At 47.0% G+C, this 15,354-nt stretch overlaps 2 protein-coding genes across 3 annotated transcripts in view; both read left to right on the top strand.

Moving 5' to 3' along the window:
- The first annotated feature begins 62 nt into the window (after positions 1–62).
- On the top strand, positions 63–8,815 carry CD2BP2 (CD2 cytoplasmic tail binding protein 2). Of its 2 annotated transcripts, none has more exons than XM_048518030.1 (7): positions 63–212; positions 2,281–2,362; positions 3,179–3,323; positions 4,196–4,353; positions 5,246–5,774; positions 6,612–6,733; positions 8,509–8,815. In XM_048518030.1, exons 2-7 carry the CDS (start codon positions 2,288–2,290, stop codon positions 8,617–8,619), a joined length of 1,140 nt encoding a protein of 379 aa, XP_048373987.1. In that variant the 5' UTR covers positions 63–212; positions 2,281–2,287; the 3' UTR covers positions 8,620–8,815. The 2 variants fall into 2 exon arrangements, with proteins under 2 accessions (XP_048373987.1, XP_048373985.1); XM_048518028.1 differs by having other exon boundaries at positions 6,609–6,733.
- Positions 8,816–9,670: 855 nt separating this feature from the next.
- The window catches only part of LOC125445317 (integrin alpha-X-like), a 37,171-nt gene continuing 31,487 nt past the window's right edge, over positions 9,671–15,354 (top strand). Inside the window, exon 1 of the mRNA XM_048518329.1 lies at positions 9,671–10,054. Coding sequence (XP_048374286.1) covers positions 9,868–10,054 — 187 coding nt within the window. The 5' untranslated portion in view covers positions 9,671–9,867. The remainder of the gene's footprint in view (positions 10,055–15,354) is intronic.

The raw sequence follows: 15,354 nt of genomic DNA, 5'->3' as shown, positions 1-15,354 counted from the left end.
TTGCCCGCACTTTTTCCCTCTGCGCCAACCAGCGGCAGTGAAGCCACCGGCCGCCAGGAAGAACGTCATTTCCGCTACTGGGAGAAATGCCTCCTGTCGGATCCCGTCGGATCCGGTTAGAACGCAGGAGACCCCGGATGTTGATGCCTTCGCGGTGGCGCTTCGGGAGCTGAAGTCGCTGCAGGAGGCGTCGCAAGAGGCTTCAGTTGGGGGTGGGGGCCGTTTTTACCGGGGGGGGGGCGGGGGATGTTATTTGCATACTGTCATTGATTTTTGCGCTTGGCCTCTTGGGAGTTTTGGGGAGCCCGCTGGGGGGTGGGGGGTGGGGGGAGGAGGAGGAGGAGAGGGGAGGTTTTAGGCTTTCTTGAAACTGCTGAGTTGTGCTCTGAGATTTCTTCCCCTGCTAGAGAGGCTGCAACTTTGGGGTGCTTTCCAGGAGGAGAAACGGGTTGGGTAGCGGTGGGTCGGTTTGCTTTAGAGGGGTGGGTGTGTGTGTGTGTGTGTGAGTGAGTGAGTGAGTGAAATAAAGCAGTCTCGTATATATTTGTGTGTAAAATAAAGCAATCTGGGCCTTCTGGGCTGTGTGACTATGGTCTGGTACAGGGGTCTGCAACCTGCGGCTCTCCAGATGTTCATGGACTACAATTCCCATCAGCCCCTGCCACCATGGCCAATTGACCATGTGGCAGAGACTGGTGAGAATTGTAGTCCATGAACATCTGGAGAGCCGCAGGTAGGTGTCATTCCTAACGTTTCACCTGCATCTGTGGCTGACCACAGCCACACAGCCTGGAAAGCCCACGACAACCAGTTGAGTCTGGCTGTGAAAGCCTTCGAACAGTCTCATGTAGATTTGAGTGTGTGTGTGTGTGTGTGTGTGTGTGTGTGTGTGTAAGCATTCTTATATGTATTTGTGTGTATAAGAGAGAGATTGCCTGATGTGCAAGAGTTTTTGGTTCTTAGCATGTGAAGGAAAGCTGAAAAACTTGGGTTTGTTTTAGAGTTTATATAATGTAATAGAGTTTATATATATAATGTGATCTCGTGTATAAATCAAGCAGTCATTTCCTTCCTTCAGCCTTCTCAAAATCTGGGCAAGTTTCCCAGCTTTCCTTCACCTGCACAAGGAGCAAAAAATCTTGCACATCAAACAGTCACATCCATTCGTTGTTCCTGTATCATCTTGCCGGCCTCCCAACCACCTTCGCCACTTGATTATTCCTATCCACCAACTATTGACTTCCAGCATCATTAAGCACCTCGGTTATATTTAAATTGTGTAACCTCCCTCCCTATGGCTATATCTTGCTCCCCCACAAAAAAAGAGATATTTATAATCTGAATGGGATGTTATTTATCACCACCTGTAAATGTAATTTTAGATTTTGATTCCCAAATTTTATATCATGTTTTAATTGTTTGTAAGCTGTCCTGAGCAGGCTATTGTCAGAGATGGGCGGGGTAAAAATATAATAAAATTAAAATTAAAAAATGCCATTTCCCCCTTTTTTACAGAGGTACCTGTTCCTTAGTAGCCATTTGTCAGGCAGAATTTCAACAGGAGACACTTAAACCTGTAGCTGATTAATTTCTGCCTGCCAAACAGATATCAAAAGTTGTAGCAGCCTGATCAAGTGTCTCTTGTTGTCTTAGTAAAATAATCTATGCAGATAATTTACAATTCCAAATAGTGAAACGTACAAAATGCAGTAAAGCCCCATTTATAGTCCTTCCCGGGAGAATGGCTGCAGCTTCAGCCCCATTAATGGCCCTTGCAAACAGACAGCATTCCCAGTTCAGCTCCTCGGGGAGCCCCTTCTGTAAGGTGGGAAGGGCAGAGGTCCTAGGAAGCATCAAACGAGTCAGCTTTAGTGCAGGAACAACTGAACTAGAACATGACAAACACTAGCTGCAGTTGGTGCAAAGTCGATTTAAACTGCTTCCTTCCTTCTTTGGTAGAAAGAGGGAATATAATTTTTTAAGTAGTCCATAACCAGTGGAGTTGTGATGGGATTTAAGAGTTAAATGATGCCCACACAGCTCTCCTGTGTACTAGCGTGGGCTGTAAAGATGTAGTCAGCAGCTACGTGTTTACAAATATTCCCTTGGCATGTGTGGAGAAGAGATAAGGGCCTTATCATTTGCCAAGCCACGCTTCTGTTGATGCCGGCACACAGCAAGAAGCCGTCACAAGAGCCGGGTCCTGAACGTTGTGCATTCCGTGGACGAGTCTGTAGGCTGTCCTTCTATCCTCCTGTTAATCTGCGTTATTTCTCCCAGGGCCAGAATGTCCAAACGCAAGGTGACCTTTGAGGATCAAGGCAGCGAGGATGAAGAGGAAGTGAGTTTGCCGAAGAAGAAGGTGAGAGATGAGTTTTGGAAACTGTATGTGTAAGAGAGAAGACACCTCTTTTTTTCCAATTTGATCTGCAGAAGACAAAGCTAATATGGAACAATGGGTACCATTTTTATTATACAAGAGCTGGAAGACGTTATTTTATTTATGTTATTTATGTACGTTATTTTGGTATACATTTGAAGGAATGCTTCCCCCATATTGTTCAGTCTGCCTTATTACAAGAGGTCGGGTTGGTGGCGACCAGAGACAGGGCTTCTTCAGTAGTGGCCCCTCCCCTGTGGAATGCATTTCCCCCATAAGATTTTACTGACACTCACCCTGCTCTTTTTTAGGACCCAGGCCGAAACATTTCACTCCGGCTTCTAATCAGGAGATTAGAAGATGTTTCTTATAATTGGTTTTACAGTCTCCTTCTAGCTCCGTGGTGGCGAACCTTTGGCACTCCAGATGTTATGGACTACAATTCCCATCAGCCCCTGCCAGCATGGTCAATTGGCCATGCTGGCTAATGCGCTGTTTATAGAGAGGAATCATTTTAAGCTGCGGATGCTTTATTCTACCTTTATGCTCTGGCTGGGTTCCAGTGGCATTTAAAAAAAATAATCTTGATGCTGTTTTATCATATCTTACTTTATAAGCCACCTCTGGCCCTTTGGAGAGGCAGTAGATAAGTATTCTTAGCTAAAAAAAATACTTAGGTGGTTTTGAACAAGGATAATTGCTCATGTAATGAAGCCAGAAACTGTTGATGTCAACACAAAGAGGCAAAGACTTCAGTTCCTAAATACAGAATTTCTGCACCTTTTGTCTCCCATGCAGCTAGTGGAACCTGCAATTGGGGGGCCCGGCAGCCGCTTTAAAGGCAAGCATTCGTTGGACAGCGATGAGGAAGATGACGATGATGAGGGTGACGATGAAGGGCGAGGCAGTAAATATGATATCCTTGCGTCAGACGATGTGGAGGGTAAGAACATAAGAACAAGCCAGCTGGATCAGACCAAAGTCCATCTAGTCCAGCTCTCTGCTACTCGCAGTGGCCCACCAGGTGCCTTTGGGAGCTCACATAAGGACGGAGAGCTAGAATTGTGGATTTTGGTGACAGAATTCAGGATTCTGATATCCTTGCCTTTTTTCCTTGTTTAAACTATAAAGCAAGTGTATAGCCTCTTCTGGCTGCAAAGATAAGTAAGGTGTTTGGGATGCCTGTAGTGTGGATATGAGGCTCTGTTTTCTGTCATGGTAATGGGTCTTACTTTGCTTTCCGTTTCCCGCTGTGTCCATTCTTTGTAACGTGTAGTGATTTAGAATGCACCCAAGTGCCGGCTCTTCCTGCTATCTCTTCACACAGCCTTGAGAAGCGACATCTCTCACATTCCTGTTCTGTATTGCTTCACTTTGATATCTCGGGATGGAGGGAAGAGGGGGCGGGGAAAAGCGGTGGTCATAAAAAAGGTGTTGGGGAAAGGCGGTTCTTAGAACTGGCTTTCTTCATGGCCATGCAGGCATCTGTCAATAAAGGCTTCTGATTGAAATCACTTGCTCTGATATTGGTTGCAGATCTTGGGCTTGACATATGGTTGCTTGATGGGGGATTTTGGAGATGATTAAAGGCTATTCTAATTCTCATAAGACAACTGTGGGCAAATCCTTTCTCCAAATGTCTCAGTAATTCTTGACCAGTAGTCTACAACGCATTTTTTAAGTAAGGAGGTGCCTCGGTGTGACATTTGCTGTGTGAAAGGTCATGCATTCTTCCTAGCTTAGTGATTAAAATGCTAAACTGTTGAGTTAACAGGAATGGGGCGTGGAAATTTTTCTTCTCGCTTGCCCTTGCAGGCCAGGAATCAGCTACCATTGATTACGAAGATGGCATCCGGATCACCCCATTCAATTTGCAGGAGGAGATGGAGGAAGGCCATTTTGACTCGGAGGGCAACTATTTTTTGAAGAAGGAGGCCATGATTCGAGACAACTGGTTGGATAATATAGATTGGGTAAGACCTCCCATCTAGCCTCTGCGGAGGACTGCGGAAAGAAGAATCTCTGTTACTTCAAGGGCCTTGAGATCCCCGAGTTGACCAGATAGAGAGGATGCTGTAAGAGCGGCTGTGTGGATTCTCTGATTGTCCCTCATAACTGTACTCCCCACCCCCCACTCCCTACCCTCTTCCATGTTGCTGGTTCCTTTGAGTCACAGAAAGGAAGCTCACTCACATGGGCCTAGCCAAACCACACCAACCTCTACATTTTCACACTGATATATCGATACTAATAGAGAGTGCTTGCAAATAACAAGCCTCTCTTTTTTCCCCATGGAGGCAGCAGCAGCAGGAAGTATGTGTGTGTGGCAGGGAGAGACTATCAGACATGGTCCCATTCTTCAGTAGCATGTGGTCCAGGGAACTGCCTTGCCTCTTTCATATGGGGGGATTATTTTTGGAAAGAGCTAGAATATCAGTATAACTGCAATGACAGCAGTATTAACATAAGTGCAATTTAAAGGGCTAAATCAGCCATCTTGATTACCAGGTGTAATGAGATCTGTGCCTTTAAGGATGAGTTGATGGATGGAGTTAAGGGAACCAGGCAGGGGAGAGTTCTCTGCAGAAAAGCTGCAGAAATGGCTAGGAATGAGTATCTCTTCATGTGTAAACAGAAACACAAAGAGACCCCACTACAAGTCCATTGCGCAGTGAAGAGCCCTAAGAGAAGTGTTCCGTGCATAATGGGCCATTGTGTATGTTTTATGTTATCTGTCATCTTTCCAAGTTCTAATAGCCCTCATTTCTTAGGGTGCCCTTTAGAATTCTCCATCCAGATCTGCATTCTGGAAGGTATACTGCTTTTGCCTCTGTGTAGCAGTCGTCCCTCTTTTGTTCCCGTCAGGTCAAGATAAAGGAGCAGCCTCCCGGTCGGAAAAAAGCACCTCTAGATTCTGCAGATGATGACGAGGAAGAGGATGATGACGAGGATGATGACGATGGCTTGAAGGCTGGCCGAACGCCTTTGGACAAGAAGGCACTGCTGGAAGGAATGGTGGCTTTAGTGCAGCCCGGAGAGACGGTGGCTAGAGCCATCCAAAGGCTCGGAGACAAGGGCGGAAGCAAGAGCACCGGGCGCCAGCGGAGGCCCTGGAGCCGCCTGAAGGCAGGGGAGGGAGAACCGGCAGAGGAAGGCAACTCCCAAAAGCCGGGGTCCCCTGAGCGGAAGGAGCAGCTGGAGCGCTTGTCAGGGCTGGCCGACCAGATGGTGGCACGAGGCGTCTACGAGATCTACCAGGAGACCCGGGAGAAGCTGGCGTTGCGGCTCCGGGCGCTTGACCAGCCTCCTGCCGCCCCTTCTGCCCCCGAACCCGAACTAGACATGTTTGCGGAGGATATTGACGAAGCAAAGCTGGGGGAGAAGACGTCAGTGGGTGAGAGGACGGAAGGGGGGGAGGGCTCGTCTGTCGATGCGGAAGGAGTGGAATGAGGGAGGCTTAGAACTGAAATGCATGGTTGGGAGGATGTCATGGAGAATCTCCTCGGTGAGACTGCTGGTGGGGGGGAGGAGTCGCGCTTTTCACGAGCCAGCGTGGCGTTGTGTTGAAGGGCAGGTGCACTCTAATCTGGAGAACCAGGTTTGATTCCCCACTCTGTCACTTGAGCTGTGGAGGGTTATCTGGGGAACTAGATGAGCTTGTGCACTCCAACACAGCTGGGTGACCTTGAGCGAGTCACAGTTCTTCGGAGCTTTCTCAGCCCCACCTACCTCACAGGGTGTTTGTTGGGCGGGGGGAGGGGGAAAGGAAAGGAGCTTGGAAGCCTCTTTGAGTCTCCTTACTGGAGAGAAAGGGGAGATATGAATCCAAACTCTTCTACCTAGAAAAGCAGCACGTTGGGGAGGAGGGCTTGATTGTGGCACTCTCCCCGACACATTCATTCATTCATTCATTCATTCATTCATTCATTCATTCATTCATTCATTCATTCATTCATTCATTCATTCATTCATTCATTCATTCATTCATTCGATTTGTATGCCACCCTCCCCTGAAAGGCTCAGCCCTCCCCCGAAGGGCTCAGTGCCACACACTGCATTTCTCTATGCAAAGAGTTTGTAGGGAATCACCTGGACCGGCAGTTTCCGCCACTGCCCTCCTTGTGTTTGAAGCAGTTTGGCCCAGAAATTGTGATTCTCCCAATGGTATGTTCCAGCCCTTCATGGTTGGGTTTTGGCTGCAGTGGGCAACCTGACTTATGTTCTCCAGCAGCGGGAGGCAAGGAGCGGCAGCCGGACGACGACGACGTTCTCTCCGAGGTGATGTGGGAATATAAGTGGGAGAACACAAACACGTCTGAACTCTATGGCCCCTTTAGCAGTTCCCAGATGCAGGTAAGAGGTGGAAAGGGGCCGATAAACCGTGCTGAATTGTCTTCCTCTTTCTCATGTTACATTCATGCCTCCAGTTTCTGCTTCTGTCTTCTGATGTGTGGTTATGCTTTCTTCCCACCCTGCCATTCTCCATTTTGACAGTCGCCTCCTCTCCATCTAATTTGTTGCTTTGACGGCCATTCAAGCATTTCGCTCTCTGAGTGTCTTTTTATCTGTTTGTTGCTGTTTGTGCTTTCATTGCATCCCAGTGCAGTTACAAAGGACAGTGTGACAGTATTTGACAAGATTAATCATGACTTCAGTTTGAACCACAGAGATGGGGGAAAAGACTAGAGCAGTGATGGCGAACCTATGGCACGGGTGCCAGAGGTGGCACTCGGAGCCCTCTCTGTGGGCACGTGCACACAAGAGTTCTAGATCGTAATGTGGTGGAAGTAATCACCCCCCCCCCACACACACATCTAGGCTGACCTGGGCCGCTGAGGACGATGGGCCTGGTGCCTGTGCTCCAGGTGGCTGCTGCCCGAGGGTAGGGGGCGCAGAGGAGGCAGAGATGCTAGAGAGGCACAGAGCAGTGCGTGCGGGAGGCTAGAGCAGGCTGGCCTCTGCTTGAGCGGGTGGGGCAGAGGAAGAGGGAGTCAACCGGTTTTTTCTAAACTAAAACCTCAGCATTCAGGTTAAATTGCTGGGTTGGCACTTTGAGATAAATAAGTGGGTTTTGGATTGCAATTTGGGCACTCGGTCTCAAAAAGGTTCGCCATCACTGGACTAGAGTGTCACACAGAAATGAGGTCCTTGTGGGTCTAAGATGGAACTGGTTTTCCACTCCAACTTTCATCATAGGGATGACAAAGTAGAATGGACGCCACTCTGGGCAACTGACAATTGCGCCCAGTAGTGGCTTTTGGTTTTAATGCACGTTCAGTCTTACGTCTTTCCAGAATTTTTTCTGTCTCTCTGGCTGGAACATCGTATTGTATATTTAATTTATATACCACCCTTCCCCAAAAGGCTCAGGGCGGCGCACATCAGTATAAGAACAGTATCAGTGATCATAACATCATACAACAGACATAAAAAAGCATAATATCAATAAGCAAAGGATCAGTAAACATAGCATCATAAACATCATAGGCATGACGTCCTAAACATAGCATCATAAATATCGCATTATAAACAGCAATAAGCACAGTATTATAAAACATAACATTATAAGCAACAATAAACATAGCATTATAAACAACAAACATCAGTAGCTATAACATCAAGGTTGCAGCTGAGATAGTATTGATAATTCCATTATATTTTTTGTGGAAGTAACTTCCTTTGGAGATTTGCAAGAGCGCATTTTTGGGGTAGTATGAGGCTGACCTGCATGACCTTAACATCATGAGCACAGAATTCATTAATAGGGACAGAGTTTCGCTTCTTGGGAAACTCTGCTTTAATTTTTGGAGAAGAGAGAAAAGTTTCTAACCCTTGGAAAACTGTCGATTTCAAGCAATTGTTTGGTTTTACTATTTACTGTTTGGTTAGTTTCTATGTACGTTGGATGCCTGTTACTGACTTCAGCTTTTCACTTTGTTTATTTGAGTGTGTTTGGTTGGCACTTTTGTTTTACAAACCAGGGGATTTGGCTCCCACTACCGGTTGTGTTAACTTCTGGCTTTGACACTTTTCTGATTCTCCCTCCCCCTCCCCCCAGTTCTCTTTAACATTTCTCCCCTCCCCATCAGCATTTCCATTCAACCTTCTTCTCTTACGTATCTCTTCAGGACTGGGTGTCCCAGGGTTATTTCCCTGACGGCGTCTACTGCCGGAAGACAGAGAATTCCGAAGGTCAGTTCTACAACTCCAAACGCATTGATTTTGATCTCTACACGTGATTGGAATCCGAGTCCTGCCCCGAGAAGCATGAGGGGAGTAACTCAGCATGGCCGCAGCCGGAAACAACTTGCTGAACTTTAGGGGGTGGGGAAGGGGGTGTGTCTGTGTGTGTGCTGGTATGTTTCCGGAGGGGAAGGGGTTTGACTTCTCATCTGACTCTGGTTTTGTGAGAAATTAAAAAACAACCACCTTAAATTGTGCTCGATTGGTCATCCACACCCACCGGTGGGCATATCCAGTTGTTCCTCTCCTGTGAACTGAACTGAGTGTGGAGTAGGAAGAAGAAGATGATGAAGAAGAAGAGTTTGAATTTATACCCTCCCCTTCCGCTTCTGTAAATGGGCTTACAATCTCCTTTCCCTCCCCTGTAAATGGGCTTACAATCTCCTTTCCCTCCCCCCCTCCACAACAAACACCCTGTGAGGTGGGTGGGGCTGAGAGTGCTCCGAAGAACTGTGACTAGCCCAAGGTTGTCCAACTGGCGTGTGTGGGAGTGCACAGGCTAATCTAGTTCCCCAGATAAGCCTCCACAGCTCAGGCTTCAGAGTGGAGAATCAAACCCGGTTCCCCAGATTAGAGTGGACCTGCTCTTAACCACTACGCCACACTCTCAAGGCCGCTTGCCGTTCCTGGGCTGCATTGTCTGATGTTCAATTGCCAGTTCTCCTCTTCACTGTCGTGCTTCAGACGTAATCTTCTTTTGGCACAAGGAGGACAGAGCAAGAGGGAAATAAGTGGAGGGTGACTGTTTGCTTGGTGGTGGGAGGAGAGTATAGGTCTGGCCCCTCTGGGGAAGGCAATGGCAAACCATCCTGTAAACTTAATGTTTCTAGTAAGCGTTGTGATGTCATGCCGTCCCATGGGTCAGTAATGACCGGGTGCATTACCTGTTACAGAGTCACTGGCCAAGTGGCAGAAGCAGTTTAACAACAACTACTACTACGACTACTACTACAAGCCTTTATTGGCATACAAAACAGGACAAAATTTCAAAGTAAAACAAGATTTAAAAACACAGTTAAAATTACTAATTTCCAGTGTAAAATTTGGAACAGTCTCACAAAAGGGCGCATCAGAGCTGTTCAGGAGATTGGGTATCTTGGAACACTCTTGCCACTGAGAACATTGCAAGAAAATGGAATTCATGACAGCACAAGAAAGCGATTCTTCTGCAGTGCTGCAGGGAGGAATTGCGACTTCAGATCAGGGCTACCTTTTCAGGTCCTTTTGTAGACTTTCTTTTGCGCATGGGCAAAAAAGCTTATTGGGGGGTGGCTGTCGTCACCCCCATTTGCACAGATACAGTTTCTCCAGTGCATTTTCCTATAGGCTGTACCCCAAAAGAGTCCTATTCTGTTCCTTTTCACTATAAAATGCTGGTCCCAGATGCGGGAAGCACGTGTGGACAGGGTCCCAAGCCAAGTCCAAGCATTTGTAACCCTCTACCCGCTAATCTGTCTCACTGTAATGATCTGGTAGCCACCCACTGTCTGATGTCGTGACATTAGAAAACCTACTTTATGCATTTCCCCCCCCAATAATAACAAAAAATAAGGCGACACAATAAAAGTAAAACAATAAAATAGAAAAGGGATCTTTTTCTAACACACAGTCCTGAACACTAGACAACTAGCCTATTCGTGATATTCTGTAAAGTCTCGAATGAATTCTAATATTCAAATACATGTTACAAAACAAACATTGATGGATGATTAGTAACAGGATGTCAGGATATGGCTCATCACTTGCTGGTAGACGTGAGGGAGAGCAAACTCTTTGTTGTTGTCATGAAAACTGCATCCTGTCTGGACTACTTCTGTGTCCCCCTGAAACCTGCTGGCCTAAATCACAAGCTAGCTCTACAGCTGACAGGATTTTGTCTGCAACTTCAGATGACAGATGGGCAGGCATTTCTCTAGATGAGAAAAACATGGAGTAGTTCACAAGTCCACGCACTATTCCCCAAACATGCTTCTGAAATCATAACAAAGCCGGTTTGGGAAAGAGGAAAAGAGTCGACGAAAACCCAAAAAGTGGAAGACCACAAAGCAGTGTGCGGACGCCCCTTTCAAGACCACTGCTGTTTGGAGAGGAACTGGAAATGACAGTTCCGTATGGAAGCAACCGCAGTCTCACGCTGGACAGAGGAACAGAATCTGGAAATCCAGCTGCTAAGATTTGTACTTCCTGTAGAAGTGAAAACCGAGGCTTGGAAAACAGCAAGCAAGAGAGCTTTGTCCCCCAAAGCTTATACCCCCAAAACCTTGTTGGTGTCTAAGGTACAGATCTAGCAGCAAAGGAAGAGCTGAACTATTCCAGGTCTGTATGATTTCAGAGTTGGATCCAGTGGTAGATTAATACGAACGGACTGATTTTTGCGAATTCCCGTCTTCTGTTGGACAGCTCCAATTAATTTGTCATTGGAGCAGCATTTCACTAGGATATGGGAGGTTAGACCCATGCAGCTATTGGAAATCACTGCTTTATCCAAACCCCTGACTCCAGATAGTGGTCCTCATACAAAATAAAATCCCTAACATGTTTACCAGAGGTCTCTAGTTTTTTGGAATTCGTGGCAGTGGTGGGATCCAAAAATTTTAGTAACAGGTTCCCATGGTGGTGGGATTCAAACAGTGGCGTAGCGCCAATGGGGCTGGGCGGGGCACGACGGGGGTGTGGCCAGGCATTCCGGGGGCGAGGCATTAATAATTTCTCTGTTACTGTAAGAAAACTCTTACCGTAAAAAAAAGTTCCTAATTTCCAGCTGGTATCTTTCTGTCCATAATTTAAACTCATTATAGCAAGTCCTATCGTCTACTGCCAACAGAAGCAACTACTTCTCCTCTAATTGACTGCCTGTCAAATGCTTAATACTTTCAAATACTTAATTTTGTTTCCAGAAATCAAAAGAAGGATACTTTCCTTAAACAAGTTTTTAAAACAGCCCAACAGGGAGAATTATCCCGTTTTCTACCTTTGCTAACCAGCCACATAGGAAACAACAGGACTTTATGATTTTTGGACCTAATGGAATTTCTAACGGAAAAGCAGACCCAATTAATTTAGTAACCCCCTCTCGGCACACACAAATAATTAGTAACCCACTCTCGGGAAGTGGTGAGAACCTGCTGGATCCCACCTCTGATTCGTGGGCAACTTGGGAATCTTATAAGGGGGTGGTGAGTGCCACTCCAAAATGGCTGCCAAAAAAACCCCCTCCCTCCTTACATCTCTTGGGAAGAAGCAAATCCAGAAGAAGAAATGGAACCACACACCGGCTAAGGAAAAGCTAGGTATTTATCAGACCTCCTGGTCCTCCAGTGGCTGTCTATTATTGCAGGGTGTTTTTTTTTTCATTTGAATGAGGGCAGCCAATAATAATCTACACTGGACCTGCCCATTTTCTGATAAGCTCAGTGGGTACCAAGGGAAGTGGGGGGGGGGGCATGGCCTTGGGAGGTGTCTTGCGGCTCAGTGGGCACCTGACTCTGGCTCCTGCACTCCCCAGCCTCCCTGCTGACAGTCCGGCCTACGATAGAGGTGGGGAGGCCGGCAGAATCTGGCCGAGGGGCAGCAGTTTGTCATGAGCCTTTAAAAAGGGCTTGGACAGATTTATGGAGGAGAAGTCGATCTATATCTGCCCATCTTGATCCTCCTTGATCTCAGATTGCAAATGCCTTAGCAGAACAGGTGCTCAGGAGCAGCAGCAGCAGAAGGCCATTGCTTTCACCTCCTGCATGTGAGCTCCCAAAGGCACCTGGTGGTCCACTGCGAGTAGCAGAGTGCTGGACTAGATGGACTCTGGTCTGATCCAGCAGGCTAGTTCTTATGTTCTTATGAGCCCGCCAAAGTGCCCCCCGAGTTGGGGGGTGCCCAGCGGGCCCGCAGCAGGCTTCAGTGAGTGGGGTGATTTTGCACCCACCACGTGACCTGATGGGGGGCGCCCAGGGACGGGATACCTCCTGTCCCTCCGACAGGTACACCCCTGTGGGGTTTCAGGATCAGTCCAAAGTTCAATCAGTTTCAATTTTCCGTCTGTGACACTAAACCGGCAGATGCCTCTGGGAAGTTTGTAAGCAGTGGTGGGATCCAAAAATTTTAATAACAGGTTCCGTTGGTGGTGGGATTCAAACAGTGACGACGCCGCACACACGCGCCTCCAGTCCCTATTGGGCAGGGAGGTTGCTTTAGTAACCCCTTCTCGGCACTCAGAAAAAATTAGTAACCACTTCTAGAGAAGTGGTGAGAACTGGTTGGATCCCACCTCTGTTTGTAAGCCAGTCTCGTGCAAACGTGTGTGTGTGGGGGGGAGCATCTATTGTCCCCGCCCCCTTCCCATTTTCAGTATTCAGATACATTCTATTTCTGAACATGGAGGTTCCATTTCGTTTTTGTGGCCATCCACCACGGACAGATCTTCCCCCAGCTAGTCTTGTACATAACACGAGAAATGTTTCCAGCGTAAACGTACAATGACAAGTGAGACTTCACTGACCGACTTCTCCTTTTTGCCTGCGCCAGTCAATATCGAGGGGAGTAGCTGAAACTCCTTCACTGTTAACAAAACTCCTTCACTGTTAACGCCTCTGATTGTTTTTGCAAGCATTGGGACGGCGACCTACGACTTTGCCAGTGCTGCTAGCGTAACATTCTCTAGCGTTGCGTGTATTTCATTTGAAGAGGCCACTGACCAAAGAAAGCAGAAGCACTGAAAGGGGTGAAAGAAGATAGGAGGAGAATGGCATGAATGTGGCAATCATAGGAAATGACTTGTAGAGACACCAATCCTTGCAACCGACCGCAGACATCCCTAGAGAGTTGAAGCGGCCGAATGGAGCCCACCCATAGCATGAAGCTGGTTTGCAAAGCTGCGTTCCTGCTCTACAGTGCCTGGTGTAGGTAAAACTCTACTTGGTCTTTTGGGAAGGACAGGAGAACAGTTTCCAACTGCTTGGGGGTGGTGATGAGAGGAATTGCTCCGCTCCTCTGCTTAATACAGTAGCTGAGTTAGCAGAGATCAAAACTGTAACAGCGTGGAGAGAACCAAACCAAGCTAGTTTTGAACATGTGTGAGCAGTGATGGGCTGAGAAATGTATCGCCTGTAGTCAAGGATAAAGATAAGCAGACTAGATTCAGGTAACCTGGATCTAGGTTAACGAGGTAGACGGCAGGATTTTGACGTGACAGAAAAATACGGGAAGAGACATGAAGGAAGGAGTTTTGCAGAGGGACCCAACCCATTGAGGGTGTGTTTATATTTGTTTTGACATCAGACTCTTAAATACTTTTGTATGGTGGCGCGTGACTTATGCTTTCTGAACGAGAACTTTTTTAAAATAAAAGTTTTTTGACTTATAAAACAGTTTGCAAAATAAGAAACGAGAACTTAAAATAACATCAAACAAAATTCCTAAAACAAATGCAGTCTTATACCAACAGAGTTGACTTCCCCAGTAACTATCAAGAGACTGCATTTCTTCGCTTTAGTAATTTATGTTCAATAACGATTCTCGTATCTAATTGTTATAAAGCTGCAGAAAGCACCGAGAAAACAAAAATTACAATGGTGGTAAAATTAAAAAAAGGAAATATCTTTAACCTGCAGCTTGCCAATGGTTATCTCAAATTCATGAAGAACCCTTTTAATCAGAGGTGGGATCCAGCAGGTTCTCACAGGTTCCCGAGAGTAGGTTACTAATTATTTGTGTGTGCCGAGAGGGGGTTACTAATTGGTGATTTTGCCACTTGATTTTTGCCTTAGTTACGCCCCTCCTCTCAGCAGTAGCGCGCAGAACTAGAAGCAGTCTAGCAGGAGGTGCACCGGCGTGCGTGGCAGCCTGCGCCTGCGTGCATTTGATTCCTGCCCAAGGACCGGCGCAGCGGCTGCATCCTTGCCACAGCCCCGCCCAGGAATGCCCTGCCCCGGAATGCCCGGCCACGCCCCCGTTGTGCCCCGCCCAGCCCCATTGGCGCTACGCCACAGTTTGAATCCCACCACCATGGGAACCTGTTACTAAAATGTTTGGATCCCACCACTGCTTTTAATCCACTCCTGTGATCAAAGCCCTCGACATAAGTTCTGTCAGCCACTTTCTCCAGGGCAATAGATCTGTGGAGATCAATTATAATAGCAGGAGAGCTCTAGGCCCCACCAATCCCCAACCATCTTCCAAGAGCTCTCCAAATCTGGGGTATAATAGTGGTGCTGCTTAGTCCCTTCAGGTTCCTAGAGCCAATGAGCCCGGTATCTTGTACAAAGAACATAGAACCAGAAGAAGTGAACAGTTTTTTAAAAAAATCTTTAAACCCATGTTTCACTTAATGGGGGGGAAAGTGTCTTATTTCACAAAAGGATGTGAGTTACCCAATATGACCTGAGTCTTTGGGGTGGATCACGGTCTCTGCTCAGCATTTATCAGAAATCCCTACGAAACAGACCAGGAAATGAAAGTTCACCTCAGAGGAATGGACCCTTTGCCCTCTTCGTTGGTTCACACTTGGGCGTTTTTTGATGATGCGCACAATACCGTGAGGGAAATAATTCTGGAAAACCCCTTGGTCTTGCTTTTAAGTCATGCCAAATTCCACGGTGGGTGCTGTTGCCTGCCCTGGGAGTGGAAAAGAAGCCACGGAGGACCTCAGTTAACTTCTTCTGAGGAAAAGAAAATGGCTTATTTCCTCTCGGCCGGAAATGAGGGTTAAAAGTAAACCCACACAGGCAACGAAATATGTA

Source organism: Sphaerodactylus townsendi, linkage group LG15 (assembly GCF_021028975.2).
Source record: "Sphaerodactylus townsendi isolate TG3544 linkage group LG15, MPM_Stown_v2.3, whole genome shotgun sequence".
Taxonomy (NCBI): domain Eukaryota; kingdom Metazoa; phylum Chordata; class Lepidosauria; order Squamata; family Sphaerodactylidae; genus Sphaerodactylus; species Sphaerodactylus townsendi.
Note: the sequence above shows the minus strand (reverse complement) of the source record. Positions and strands in the feature narration are given on the sequence as shown.

Coding starts and splice junctions, on each gene's coding strand:
- CD2BP2 (XM_048518028.1), top strand. CDS start 2,288: ATGTCCAAACGCAAGGTGACCTTTGAGGATCAAGGCAGCGAGGATGAA. Junction 3,324..4,195: donor TGCGTCAGACGATGTGGAGG/GTAAGAACATAA, acceptor TTGCCCTTGCAG/GCCAGGAATCAGCTACCATT. Junction 6,734..8,508: donor TTAGCAGTTCCCAGATGCAG/GTAAGAGGTGGA, acceptor GTATCTCTTCAG/GACTGGGTGTCCCAGGGTTA.